General features: G+C 35.6%; 1 protein-coding gene across 2 annotated transcripts in view; it reads left to right on the top strand.

The window, feature by feature from the left end:
- Window positions 1-13,149, top strand: part of TMEM131 (transmembrane protein 131) — a 217,628-nt gene that overhangs the window by 43,871 nt on the left and 160,608 nt on the right. For both annotated transcript variants that reach the window (XM_087426181.1, XM_087426180.1), the window contains exon 2: window positions 6,761-6,822. In XM_087426181.1, coding sequence (XP_087282307.1) covers window positions 6,761-6,822 — 62 coding nt within the window. The remainder of the gene's footprint in view (window positions 1-6,760; window positions 6,823-13,149) is intronic.

Genomic DNA, 13,149 nt, shown 5'->3' with positions numbered 1-13,149 from the left:
AAGATTAGCCCTGAGATAACATGTGTGCCAGTCTTCTACTTTCTATGTGAGTCGCGGCCACAGCATGGCTGATGGGTGGTATAGGTTCACGCCTGGGATCCGAACCCGCGAACTGGGGCTACTGAAGCAGAACACGCCAAACTTAACCTCTAGGCCACAGGGCCAGCCCCTGTAGTTGCCTTTTCTTGTGATAACTTTATCTGATTTGGTATCAGAGTATTAAGGCCTCATAGAATATGTTGGGAAGTGTTTCCTCCTCTGTTATTTTTTGGAAGAATTTGTGAAGCGCTAATGTTAATTCTTCTTTAACCATTTGGTAGAATTTACCAATGAAGCCATCTGTCCCTAGGCTTTTCTCTGTGGGAAGATCTTTGATTACTAATTCAATCTCTTTTCATATTCAATCTCTTTTCATAGGTCTGTTCAGATTTTCTGTTTATCTTGAGTTGATTTCAGCAGTTTGTATCTTTCTGGTTATTTGTCCATTTCATCTAGGCTATGTAATTTGTTTGTGTACAGTTGCTCCTAGTGATTCTCTTATAATCCCTTTTATGTCTGTAAGGTTGGTAGGTCCCTTGTATTTCTGTAAGTTCAGTAGTAATGTTCCCTGTTTCATTCATGAATTTTTTCTTAGCCTGACTAAAGATTTGTCAATTTTGTTGATCTGTTCAAAGAACCAAATTTTTGTTTCATTAATTTTCTCTGTTGTTTTTCTGTTCTCAGTTTTATTTATTTTCACTCTAACTTGTATTATTTCCTTCTTTCTACTTGCTTTAGGTTTAGTTTGCTCTTCTTTCTCTAGTATCTTAAAATGATAGGTTAGGTTATTAATTTGAGGTGTTTTTTTTTTTTTAAATATAGGCATGTACAGCTATAGATTTTTTTCTAAGCACTGCTTTCACTGCATCTCATAAGTATATGGTCTTTTGTGGTTTTGTTCTTAGTTATTTCAAAATATTTTCTAATTTTTCTTCTGATTTCTTATTTGACACGTTGGTTATTTAGGATTGTGTTTTTTAATTCCACGTATTTTTTGAGTTTCCCAAATTTCCCTCTGTTATTGATTTCTAGTTTTATTCCATTGTGGTTGGAGAACACACTTCGTATGACTTCAGTCCCTTTAAAGTTATTGGAAATTGTTTTATGGCCTAACATATGGTTTCTTTTGGAAAATGTTCCATGTGCACTTGAGAAAAATGTGTATTCTGTTGTTGGAGTGTTCTAATGATGTCTGTTAGGTCTAATTGGTTTCTAGTGTTGTTCAGGTTTCATTGTTATTTCCTTGTTATCTTTTGTCTAGTTTTTCTACTCATTTTTTAAAGTGGGGTGTTGAATTCTGCAAGTATTTTTGTTGAATTTCTTATTTCTCCTTTCATTTCTGTTCCGTTTTGTCTCATGTATTTTGGAGCTCACTTGTTAGGTGCATGTATATTTATAATTGTTTATCTTGATAGATTGATCCCTTTATCATTATAAAATGTCTTTTTTTCTCTAGTAACAATTTTGTTTGTCTTTTTTTTAAATGATTGCCCTGAGGGTTACAGTTAATGACTGAATTTATAACAGTCTGGTTCAGATCATTATATTATTATAATGTTAATATTAATACCACCTGTTCTTCAGATGTTCTCCCGGCTGCTTTTGCTCTCTCTTCTCCTGGGACAACAGTTGTGCATATGTTGGGACTCTTGATGCTGTCTCATGGGTCACTGAGGCTTTGTTCATTTTTCTTCCTTCATATTTCTTGCTGTTCTTCTGATCAGATAATCTCAACCTATTTTCAAGTTCACTGATTCTTTCTTCTACTTGTTGATACATGCTATTGAGTCCCTCTGATGAATTTTTTATTTCATTTATTGTACTTTTTATGTCCAGATGTCTGTTTGTTTTTCTAATTTCTTTCTCTTTATTGATATTTTCTATTTGGTGAGACATCATTCTCATACTTTAGTTTATTGCACATGGTTTCCTTTACTTCTAATATACTTGAAGTAGCTTATTTAATGTTTTTCCTAGTAAGTCCTATGTCTGGACTTCCTCAGGGACAGTTTCTATTCATTGCATTTTTTTCCTGTGTATGGGCCATATTTTATTTCTTTACATTTATTTTTATTTTATTTTTTTTTTTATAATTTTATTTATTTATTTTTTCCCCCAAAGCCCCAGAGGATAGTTGTATGTCATAGCTGCACGTCCTTCTAGTCGCTGTATGTGGGACGCGGCCTCAGCATGGCCAGAGAAGCAGTGCCTCGGTGCGCGCCCAGGATCCGAACCCAGGCCGCCGACATCGCAGTGCGCACACGTAACCGCTAAGCCATGGGGCCGGCCCTCTTTACATTTCTTATACTACCTCATTAAAAACTGGAGAATTGCAATTATTGTACTTTATTTGGTTCTTTTTATAAATTCCTTTGCACTTTTAATGTGGGAAGAAAGTAAGTTAGGTGTATATTATATCTTTCAGATAAGAAAATTAGTGAGGGAAGAAACGAAGTTTCAGTCATAAAACATCTTTACAGGTAGAAGGGATCCATACAAACCTAATCCAGAACGTTTGAAAATTTTTGTTACTGAGCCTTTTGCTGAAACAATCTTGAGCAAGTATAACTATAAAAGAGATATTAATATCATTAACAATGATTAATTCTAAAATAATACTATTATTTTAACCAATATTTATCTTTCAGTTTTCAGACTTTGTGCTAGGCATAGATGACAAACAGGCAAACCAGAAACTAGTTACAGATTGTGATAAGAGTTAAAGTCGGGGCTATGATAGAGGATACAGAGAGCTGCTTGGAGCAGTCATGGAAGGCCACTCTGAGGGTGGCGTTTAGGCTATTAGACTAATTTAGGCATTAGACTATTTTTCTAGGCGTATAATTTAAAGTTATTGTAATTGATCATTTAAAGCAAAATATCCTGATTTGTTGCATGCCAGAGTTGAATCCTATTCATTTCTGTGTCTTTTTAGGAAAGGTAATGATGTGTGTGTAACATAATATTTTCCTTTTAGGACTTTATAAATCAGCTGCTGCTATCAATTTTTTTCACCTAACGTAATTCATGTTTTTTAAAAAGCTCTTAATTTAAAAATATAATACACCCAAATTATATTACTGCCTGTAGTAAGTTCTCATCAGTTAGATAAAGGTCTGATCCAGGTTGATGATGAGAACTTATGTGTTGGTCGTTGTGTCATATCTCTAATAGCAGCCACCAGATTTAGCATGTTTCCACTATTTTCTTATTGGTTTCTTGTGCTAACTAGATGGAAAGCTTCTAAGTAGGAGCTCCATTTTGTCGCTCACGTTGTGAGCATCTGCTATTCAATTACTTCTTGTTAGTTCATTGTGTCCTTACATCAATAAATCTGTCTTTAACAGGAGTATAACAAAAAGAGATTTTCTGGATCATCTGAAATTTCACTTTATGCCAGAAGGTGGGGGAAGGGATGAGAAGTGGGAAGGGGTAGCTGGGCAGAGCCTTTTACATTCACATTCCTTTCTTCTGAATGGTTTATTTTCTTTAGAGGCATTCTTGTGCACTCCACATGTACTCTATGTCAGTAATGCTGTTGGAGCCGTTAGCTCTGATCTCAGTTTTGAAATTCAACTACAAGCTAGGACTAGAGATAACAACCAGAAAGAGGTTTTTTGCATCAATGAGTGCAAATACCAGTACTTACACCTCAGCAAAAAGATGGGATTTCATTCATGCACTCAATATTTATTAAATATTCTGTATATACTAAGAACTGGTGGGGAATGAGCAGGAGTAGAACAGAATGGCACTGTGGTTGAAGAGAAACACAAGAAACAGAGGACAGGGGTTCCCCAAAATAAAATCAAGATGTGATTACTAGAATAAGGGGAAAGCGATGCTCGGCAGGCAGGAAAACACCATCTAATTAGGTAGTCTTATTATCTAGTATCTCACTCTGCTGCTTGGCGTGGGCTTTAGCCATACTAGAAAAGCCGGGTACATGGAATTAGACAGTCAGCTTCTTCCCTGAATACCCAAAGACCAACAAAGAGGAGTCAGTGAATGCCATATTAAGCCAAATGAAATACCATTGTTTCATGGTTTTAAAAAATAAACTTTTATTTTAGAATAATTTTAGATTTATATAAAAAATTCCAAAGGTAGTACAGAGTTCCCATATACTCTCCGCAGGTTCTCGTATTATTAACATCTTACATTAATATGGTACTTTTTTTTTTTTTTTTTTACAATTAATGAACCAGTATTAATAGATTATTGTTAACTTACGTCCTTATTTTATTCAGATTTCCTTAGCTTTTACCTAATTTCCTTTTCTTTTTCTCAGATCCCATCCAGGACACCACATTACATTTAGTGGTCATGTCTCCTTAGGATTCTCTGGTCTATGACAGTCTCAGACTTTCCTTGTTTTTTATGGCCTTGTCAGTTTTCAGGGGTATTGGTCAGGTATTTTGTAGAATGTCCCTCAATTGAGATTTGTCTGATGTTGCTCTCGTGATGAGACTGAGATTAAGTGATTTGGGGAAGAAGACCACAGAGATAAAGTGCCATTTTTAGTATATCATATCAAAGGTATATACTATCAACATGACTTTTCACTGTGGACATTGACCTTGATCATCTGACTGAGGTAATGTTTGTCACGTTTCTCCATTGTAAAGTTACTCTTTTTTTTCTCCTTCTCATACTGATTTCTTTGGAAGGAAGTCACTATGTGCATCTCATGTTTAAGGAATGGGGAGTTACACTCCACCTTCTAGATAGAAGAGTTTTTACATAAATTATTTAAAATTTTCCGCTGGGGAGTTTTGTCTCTTCTCCCCCACTTATTTGTTTATTCAGTCATTTGTTTATGTTAGAGTGGACTCATGGATATTTATTTTATACTTGCAGTTGTAATCCGGTGCTACTGTATTTATTTTATTGCTCAAGTTGTTCCAGCTTTGGTGAATTGGGAACTCTTTCTGTTAACTCTTACATCCCTTTGACATGGTCCCATCAATTTAGGTTTTTTTGGTTTTTGTTTTTTAGCACTTTCTTACTTTCTGGCATGACAGGATTCCCCTGTTACATCTTGTATATTTCCCGCCCCAGTGCTAGATTCAGCCATTTCTCCAAAAAGCCCTGATTCCTTTTATTGGAGGGTGGTATTAGAACCAAGATCTGGGTACTAGGGTGTGCTCTTTGCTACTGGAGTGTAATTACTTCTAGTCCCTCTCAACTTGAAGAGCAAGGAAATATATGTGAGTGTACTAATCTGTGTTTATACACATCCGTGAATATTTCTATATGTAACCATCTGTATCTATATTAAGCCAAACTTGAGTTCATACTGATGTTGCCAACTCTAATCCTTTACTACATGGATCATTCTAGCCTCCTTCCCTTGTTTTTGTGTCAACTCTTATTTCAACAGTGAGAAATCTGACTCCCACAATCCACCATCCATGTACTGTGTTGTTCACTTCTGATGACTGTGTAGCGTCATCAGAATTATTAACCCAGACCCTGTGGGAAATAACTTTATCAGCTAGAGTACAGTGCTCATGTACAGTTTCTTTTGCCTTTAGTCTTACAGATTCCACCCATTTCCAAATTAAAGTCAGCACTTTTCCCCACCCCGCTCCCCGATCAGTGAGTTGTTTTCCTACATTTGTAACCTAGTTAAATTGTTTTGTCACATTCTGCATTCCATCCGGGGATCCCCTGATCTCCTAAATGATTTTTTTAATTGCATACATTAGATTCACTTTTTGTACTGTAAAGTTCTGTTTTGAGAAATGCTCAGTGTCGTCTATCTACTATTATAGTGTCATACAGAATAGTTTCACTCCTCTGAAAAATTCCTTGTGCTTCACTTATTCAACCCTTCGTTTCTCTCCCCAAACCCCTAGAAACTGCTGATTTTTTTTACCATCTCTGTAGTATTGCCTTTTCCAGAATGTCATATATTTGGAATCATATAGTATGTAGCCTTTTACTTTGTATCACTGAATAATATTCCATTGTATGGGTGTATAACAGTTTGTCTCTCTAGTCACCTATTGAAGGACATCTTAATTGTGTCCAGTCTTTGGTGATTATGAATAAAGCTGCTATAAAGAATTGCATGCAGATTTTTATATGGACATAAGTTTTCAAATCACTTGGGTAAATACCTAGGAGCTTAATTGCTGGATTGTCCAGTAATAGAATGTTCGCTTTTTAAATATCTTGTCTTTGCATTATACTCAGTTTCTTGAAGCAGAATAATTTCCTTGTGCTGTTTTCCTACCAGTCCCCCTCCAAATCTCTTTTTACTATTGATCTCATGTTATATTATCACTACAAAAAAGCAGATGATATAAGATTTCAGCTTACAATTTTTGGGGGGAAATATAATCCTCTAGTGATCTTTTCTATGTGTTTATGATATTTTTCAATTAATCTATCAGTGAAAATAATCAGCTGCATCTAGTTGAATTTGACTATTTTGTGCTTTCTGTCAGTATAGCAGGAGTGGATATTTTGCATGTGGTTTACACACCCGTAGGTTGTTAAAACTACTTTCTAATCGGGTTGTGTTGTTTTATTTTAAAGCATTTCATTGTTGCTAAAATCCTGAAGTATTAGTCATGTTTTTCTCCTTAACCATCACCATCAAGCGGTATGTTTTTAAATAGAAAATTATATTAATTAACTTTAAGGTAAAAGATTTTATTTAAATCAAATTTATGTTCCTATTAAGTGATACTATGTTTTGTTTCCTTCACAGCTTTTATTCAGTCGGAGAGCATAATAGAAGTACTGCGTTTTGATGATGGAGGGCTACTACAGGTAATTTTATTTTATGTGAATCATCTCAGTGTCAAGCCTTGAATAATATCTGATTATTACTTTTCTTTAAAAAAATGTAAATGGTGTCTATGAAATATATTTTCTGAGCTTTATGTGCAGACAAGTCAGTAGAGTTATTGGTAATAATAAAAAAACCTCCTTAGCTATATGAATTATCTTTTAAATTAAATATTTCTGGGGGGTCTTAGAAGGTTAGGTGGAGAGAGTCAGATCGGGGCAGTGAAATCAGTGGTGAGCTCTAGGGATATGGAGCCAGTGAGTGAAACACTGAATTCAGATGCTGGACCTCAAAATATTTATCTGGAAAAGAAATTCTCTAGAGAGTATAGATTTACATGTACTACATCTGTAGATTTAAATCTATATCATCCTTCCACTTACCATCCTAAGCCACATCTTTAAATATATTATACATAAAATTAGAAAGTGTAATCTGATAAAAAAAAACTCTGTCCTTCCTTTCAGACCTAGCTCAGATATCACCATGAAGCCTATTTTAGTTTTCCCGGTTAAAAATCAGTTCTAGAATTTCAGAGCTGAAAGAGAGACAGTAAAAGCCATCTTAATCAACTGTCTGGTTTTTATGGCTGAGGTGTTTTATCCTTTCTTCCAGATTTTGTCATGTTCTATGCTTGTCTTATAGTACTTGCCACTTTTCTAATGATAACATCTGTTTGTCAGATACCATGCTATTTGGTAGCATGGCTGATAACTTTTTATTTATTTTACATTCAAGGGAAACCAAGTTTTAGGTTAAGAAAGTTGCCCAAGATCCCATGATTTTGGGGTAATGGGACTGGTGTTGGAATTCTGGTCTTCTCACTCCAGGAGTGATTGTTAGTCTCTCTGTTACATAATGCTGACTATGATGTATTTATTTATTTATGACTAAATATAGGACTTGAATAGTTTTGAAAAAATATTTCCTATAGCTTATAATAAAGGCGAGAAAGTAAAAATGAAAGTTACATCAAAGCAATAGAGAAATAATTCTGCTAGGAACCTGGAATAAGATTTCTATTTGCATTTTAGCTTAAATTTAGATTTCAGGCACTAAGCCAAACAAAGAGAACAAAAAAAAAAGTGATGGGTTTTAAGGTTCTTTTTCTCTGACAATGAAGCAAATAAGTGTTCTGGACAACAACTTTTTTCCTGCTTCTAAATTTTTGAATAAACTTGTCATTCATATTTTTACATGAAAGATATTGAGAACATAGCAGGCAGAGACTAATGGTACCTGCAGAAAGTCTTTGTATGGCTTTTTATATTTTAAAACTGAATAAAAACTGAAGATAGTATAATCTCAAATTTTGTAAAGGACCGTACTGGAAAATGGTCTTAGTCTCTTTTTTCTAGTTCTTTACTCTGTTGCAGGTGAGAATTTGGAGAACCTCTAGAAATGACTGTTTTAAATATCTCCCTTTAGGTGGTTTACAGGATCTGCATAGCAGGCAAATCAGGACTGAATTCCCAGAAAATTCTCCAAGCGTAATTATTCTTTATTGGTTAAAGAAGGATCCATGTTCTTTAGGAACTGGACATCCAGGTTGCAAGTTGATAATCCATTTTGAAAATTCTGGAATTTGGTTCGTATTATTGCCAGAGGAGGCTGTCAGTCCATATCTAAATGGCCTTGGCTATGGAAGAGTTTGTGGACTGGGATGTGATTGCTCACACTCTGGGTCTGCTGAAATGCTTGGACAAGAGCCTGGTTGAGACCTCAGAGTTCTATGGCAAAAGTAATTTTGAAAGGGAAAGACGTTGAGGGCAGGTAGTACCAATGGGTTGCCTCTGCCACAGTGAAACCTCACTAAGGCTCCTGCAGAATGTCTACTGTTGAGATGCTGTATATATAGTGTATTATATATCCCCAAGTAGCAAAATATAAGATCCTTTTGAATAGAGACACATATAAATTGTTCATTTTAATGTTGAAGGATGTTTCCTCGGAACAACAATTTTAATTTTTATATAATGTCATTCTTTGTGACAAGAACTTGCCAGTAGGTTCACCTATTTCTTAAACAACTCCCAATTTCTTATGGTATGATTAGAATAGAAGTATGTACATGTAGCATTTCTGTGGTGGAATATGTATCAAGTTTCTCCAAATTAAAGCTAAAGCAGGGAGAGAATCAAAGCAACAGCCTTGTTTTACATTATTTAAAATGAGATTTTTGCCTGAGAGCATTCCTTCCCAGGTCCTGGAATTTATGTTATGTTCACGTGGCTTGGCTTTTAATAATTTTTTTTTTTTGCTGAGGAAGATTTGCCCTGAGCTAACATCCGTGCCAGTCTTCCTCTACTTTTTAGTATGTGGGCCACGAGCACAGCATGGCCACTAGCAGAGCGGTATAGGTCCACGCCCGGGAACCGAACCCAGGCTGCTAAGGTGGAACACGCTGAACTTAACCACTTGACCGCCTGGTCAAATTTTTTATTTTATTTTTTATTTTTTATTTTTTGGTGAGGAAAATTAGCCCTGAGGTAACATCTGCTGTCAGTCCTCCTCTTTTTGCTGAGGAAGGTTGGCCCCGAGCTAAGAGCTGTGCCCATCTTCCTCCATTTTATATGTGGGACGCCTGCCACAGAATGGCCTGATAAGCAGTGCGTAAGTCCACGCCCAGAATCTGAACCCTCGGGAACCCCAGGCCACCAAAGCAGAGTGCGTGAACCTAACCACTACACCACCAGGCTGGCCCCCCATAGTAATTTTTTAATCCTAAAAATTAATTGATAATAACTCAGTAAAAATTACCAAAACTCATAAAACAATTACTAGAAAGATTGGATTTGCTTTCCTTGTTTTTCAAAGATAAGGGAAATGAGGCTTATAGAAGTTAAATAATTTTCTCAGTATTCAATTGTTAGAGCAGAAGTCCAACATCCAGTAAGTACCCAGACTGTCTGGTTTCAGAGCTCATTCTGCAGCATGATGCATGTGCCGTTCTTTCCAGTGATTCCATGGGTTACCAGTGGTAGTATTAGGTAATGATTAGAAATTGTAATAATCCTCTTAGCCCACGTTTTCTGTAGTTGGTGCTTTGGCCATTGTCATTCCTGCTTGGCAAGGCTACTAAGATTTGGTATATAGAATATAGAAAGATGCAACAATTCCTAAGATGAACATAGACTCTGAGGATTCTGCAGTTCAGCAAAAGAAATATGCATTGACTCATCACCCTAGGAGGTCCTGATCAAGTATCTCAAACCATCATTCCATTCCTAACTGATAAGAATGGTTGGCTCTTCTAACCTGTTCCTTTGATAGATTATAAGATTGAATAACAAAAGATATTCTTTCATTTATAAGCATTAATATATTTTCTAATCTAACTTTCTTCTAAATAAGTGAAGATAAAGCCCAACGAAAAGGCTAGCTCTCTGTTTTTTTCACTATACTGCCAGAATAATAGAATTTTAAGTTGGAAGGCAAGCTCTATAATGAGGTTCAGAGCACATGCAGAGGTCTGTCTTTTAAAGCTTATAACTGGGAATCCATAATTTTGTTTTCTAACCTTGGTCAAGAAACAGTGGTAATAAATATTCTTTTCTGAGTGCTCATTGGGTGCTCATTGGTTGTTCTAATAACATATAGGCATCTGTGATCTCTACTCACTACCTGGCTTTCAATTGCCCAAGACAGGAAACCTTCACAAGAAGGTGGGGATAGCTGGAACTAGCATTTTTTGAGCACTTACTGGATTCTCAGCTAGTTCATTAATCGGCCCAAATTTCAGTGCTAATAAGGGGTGCAGGAGGAATAAGTAGCAAGTTTGATTCCAAAGCTGTTAAGACTTCACTTTCCGTTGCGCTGCTGCCTGAGGGTTAAGTAACAGGGTTGCCTTTTAGAAAAGAGAGAAATTCCTAATTGGCGTGCTTTAGAAGGTAGTGCAGGTCAAAGAGGTCTTTTTATACACACACAATAGATAACAGATTTCTCTTCTATTGTGCCCTCAATTTTCAACTCCAACACTATTGTTAGTCAGCCAGAGAGTGTTTTATTCATATTGTAAAAATAATTCTTTGCCCAGTCTTCTCAGAGGAAGGTTGGGGAAAAGATTTTGGAGAGTTTGCCTCCTATTCTGTATTAGGGTCGCCTAGAAGGGACTCTGGAGGCCTTCCTTGATTGTAGACAATACTCTGCAACCCACCAAAAAACTCAGTTGAATGAATGAGCATAGTTTGGTTGCCTGGTAGTACTCTTGTTCTTAGATGAGCTTACACTTAAAAGATACTGATTTTTAAAGACAGCTGTAGTAAAACTTAGCAGGAGTTAAAGAGGCTATTGGGGATAACTTTAACCCCTAGACAACTTTTCTTAGTTTATATAACTAAAAGGAGTTGGAGTTGGAGCCATTGGAACCTCTGCGTTATAGAAGATGAATCAGACTCATTCTAGAGGTAGGCTAGTATAAATGAATTCTAACCATTTAATTAGGGACCCTATTTTGAGTCTTCTTCCAAAGGGTGTAAAACAGGTCTAAGAATGTGATTAATTAATTTTTTTCTTTAAAGTGTCTCTTGTGAGATATAATTCATACATAGATGCATAAAATGTGGAGGTTTTTTTTGCAAAACAAATGCCTAAATATAAGCACCATCAAAGTTAAAAACTAAAAAGATGCCAACACTCACATAAGTTCCCCCTGAAGCTCTCTGCCTGTCACTATCTCCAAGAGTTAAGCATTGTCCTGAAGTTTATGATAATTTCCTTTCCTTATAGTTTTACCATCTGAGCATGTCTCTCTAAACACTATAGTTTAGTTTCATCTGTATTTTGAAGTTCATACAGTTTGTATTCTTTTTTTCCGGCTTCTTTTCTCAGCATTATGTTTCTAAAATTCTCTGTGTTGTTGAGTGTGACTGTAGTTATTCATTTTCATTGTTGAATAGTATTGAACATACCCCAATTTATATATCATTTCTGCTGTTGATGGACATTTTGCTTGTTTCCAATTTTTGACTACCGTGAATAATGCTGTCTTTTGGTGACCATAAGAAATGGTGACCATTTCTGGTTGAGTACAGTGCAGCTGCTGGGTTGTAGAGTATGTGAATCTTCAATTTTAATAGATAATGCCTTATGGATTTCCAAAGTTGTTGTTCCAATTTACGATCCCATCCTCGGGAATTCCTTTGCAATACTTAACGTGTTTTTTTAAGCATTCTGAAGGGTGGGTAATAGTATCTTACTGTGGTTTTAATTTGCGTTTCCCTGATTCCTAATAAAGTGGAGCAACTTTTCATGTTTATTTGACCATTTGGATATCCTCTTTTGTGAAGTCTCTGTTAAATCTTTTGCCTTATTTAAGTGTTGTGTTGTATGTCTTTTTTTCCTCTTGTTTTATAGGAGTTCTTTATAAACTCTGGATACAATTCTGGTTATACGTATTAGAAATATCTTTTTCTACTTGGTGGATTACCCTTTCCACACATAATGGTGACTTGTGATGAACATAAGTTCTTAACTTTAGTGTAGTTTTAATTTTAATGTAGTTCAGTCTATCAATATTTTCCATTATAGTTTATACTTTTTGTGTCCTGTTAAATCTTTTCCTGTCCAAGGTCATGAAGATATTCTCCTATGTTATCTTCTAAAATCTAGAAATTTATTGTTTTGCTTTTCACAATTGTAGCTACAATTTTAACTGGAATTGATTTTTGTTACTGGTGTGAGGTTAAGGTTTTATTTTTCCCATATAGATATACACTTGACCCGGCGCCCTTTATTGACTGTGCTCCAGTATTTGTCTTTCCCCAGTATTCTTCAGTGACAAGTTATCCATAAATCAAGTATCCATATGTGTGTGAGTCTGTCTGGGCTCTGTTGCCTTTTCTGGTCTATAAAAGTGGTAATTCATGTGGCTCAAGATAAAATGTAGAAATGCAGTTGTTTTTTATATATCGACTTTTATCCAGCAAGCTTGCTAAATTGCTTATTGGTTCTAATGACTTATCTCTATATGTTTTGGCTTACCTCCATAAACTGTCATAATCTGAGATTAATAACATTTTATTTCTTTCCAATCATTTTAGTTTTTAATTCTTTTGTTTGCCTTTACTGACTACAACCAGCATGATGTTGAATATAAGTGATATTTAGTGGGCATCTTTGACTCATTCTTAATCTCAGAGATAAACCTTTCAGTATTTTACTGTTAAGTATGTTGTTTACTGTAGTTTTTCTCTACATCCCCGACCCCCCATAGATATCCTTTATCATATGTGTCAGTTGGGGTTTTCAGCAAGATACTGAGACAAAGTTAAGAGTGCCAAAGATTTATTAGAGGGTTACTGCCTGTG

The sequence above is a fragment of the Ceratotherium simum genome, chromosome 40 (assembly GCF_057802395.1).
Source record: "Ceratotherium simum simum isolate JZ-2026a chromosome 40, ASM5780239v1, whole genome shotgun sequence".
In the NCBI taxonomy this organism is placed as follows: Eukaryota; Metazoa; Chordata; class Mammalia; order Perissodactyla; family Rhinocerotidae; genus Ceratotherium; species Ceratotherium simum.
The sequence above is the reverse complement of the archived record's forward strand: the minus strand, read 5'-3'. Positions and strand labels throughout refer to the sequence as shown.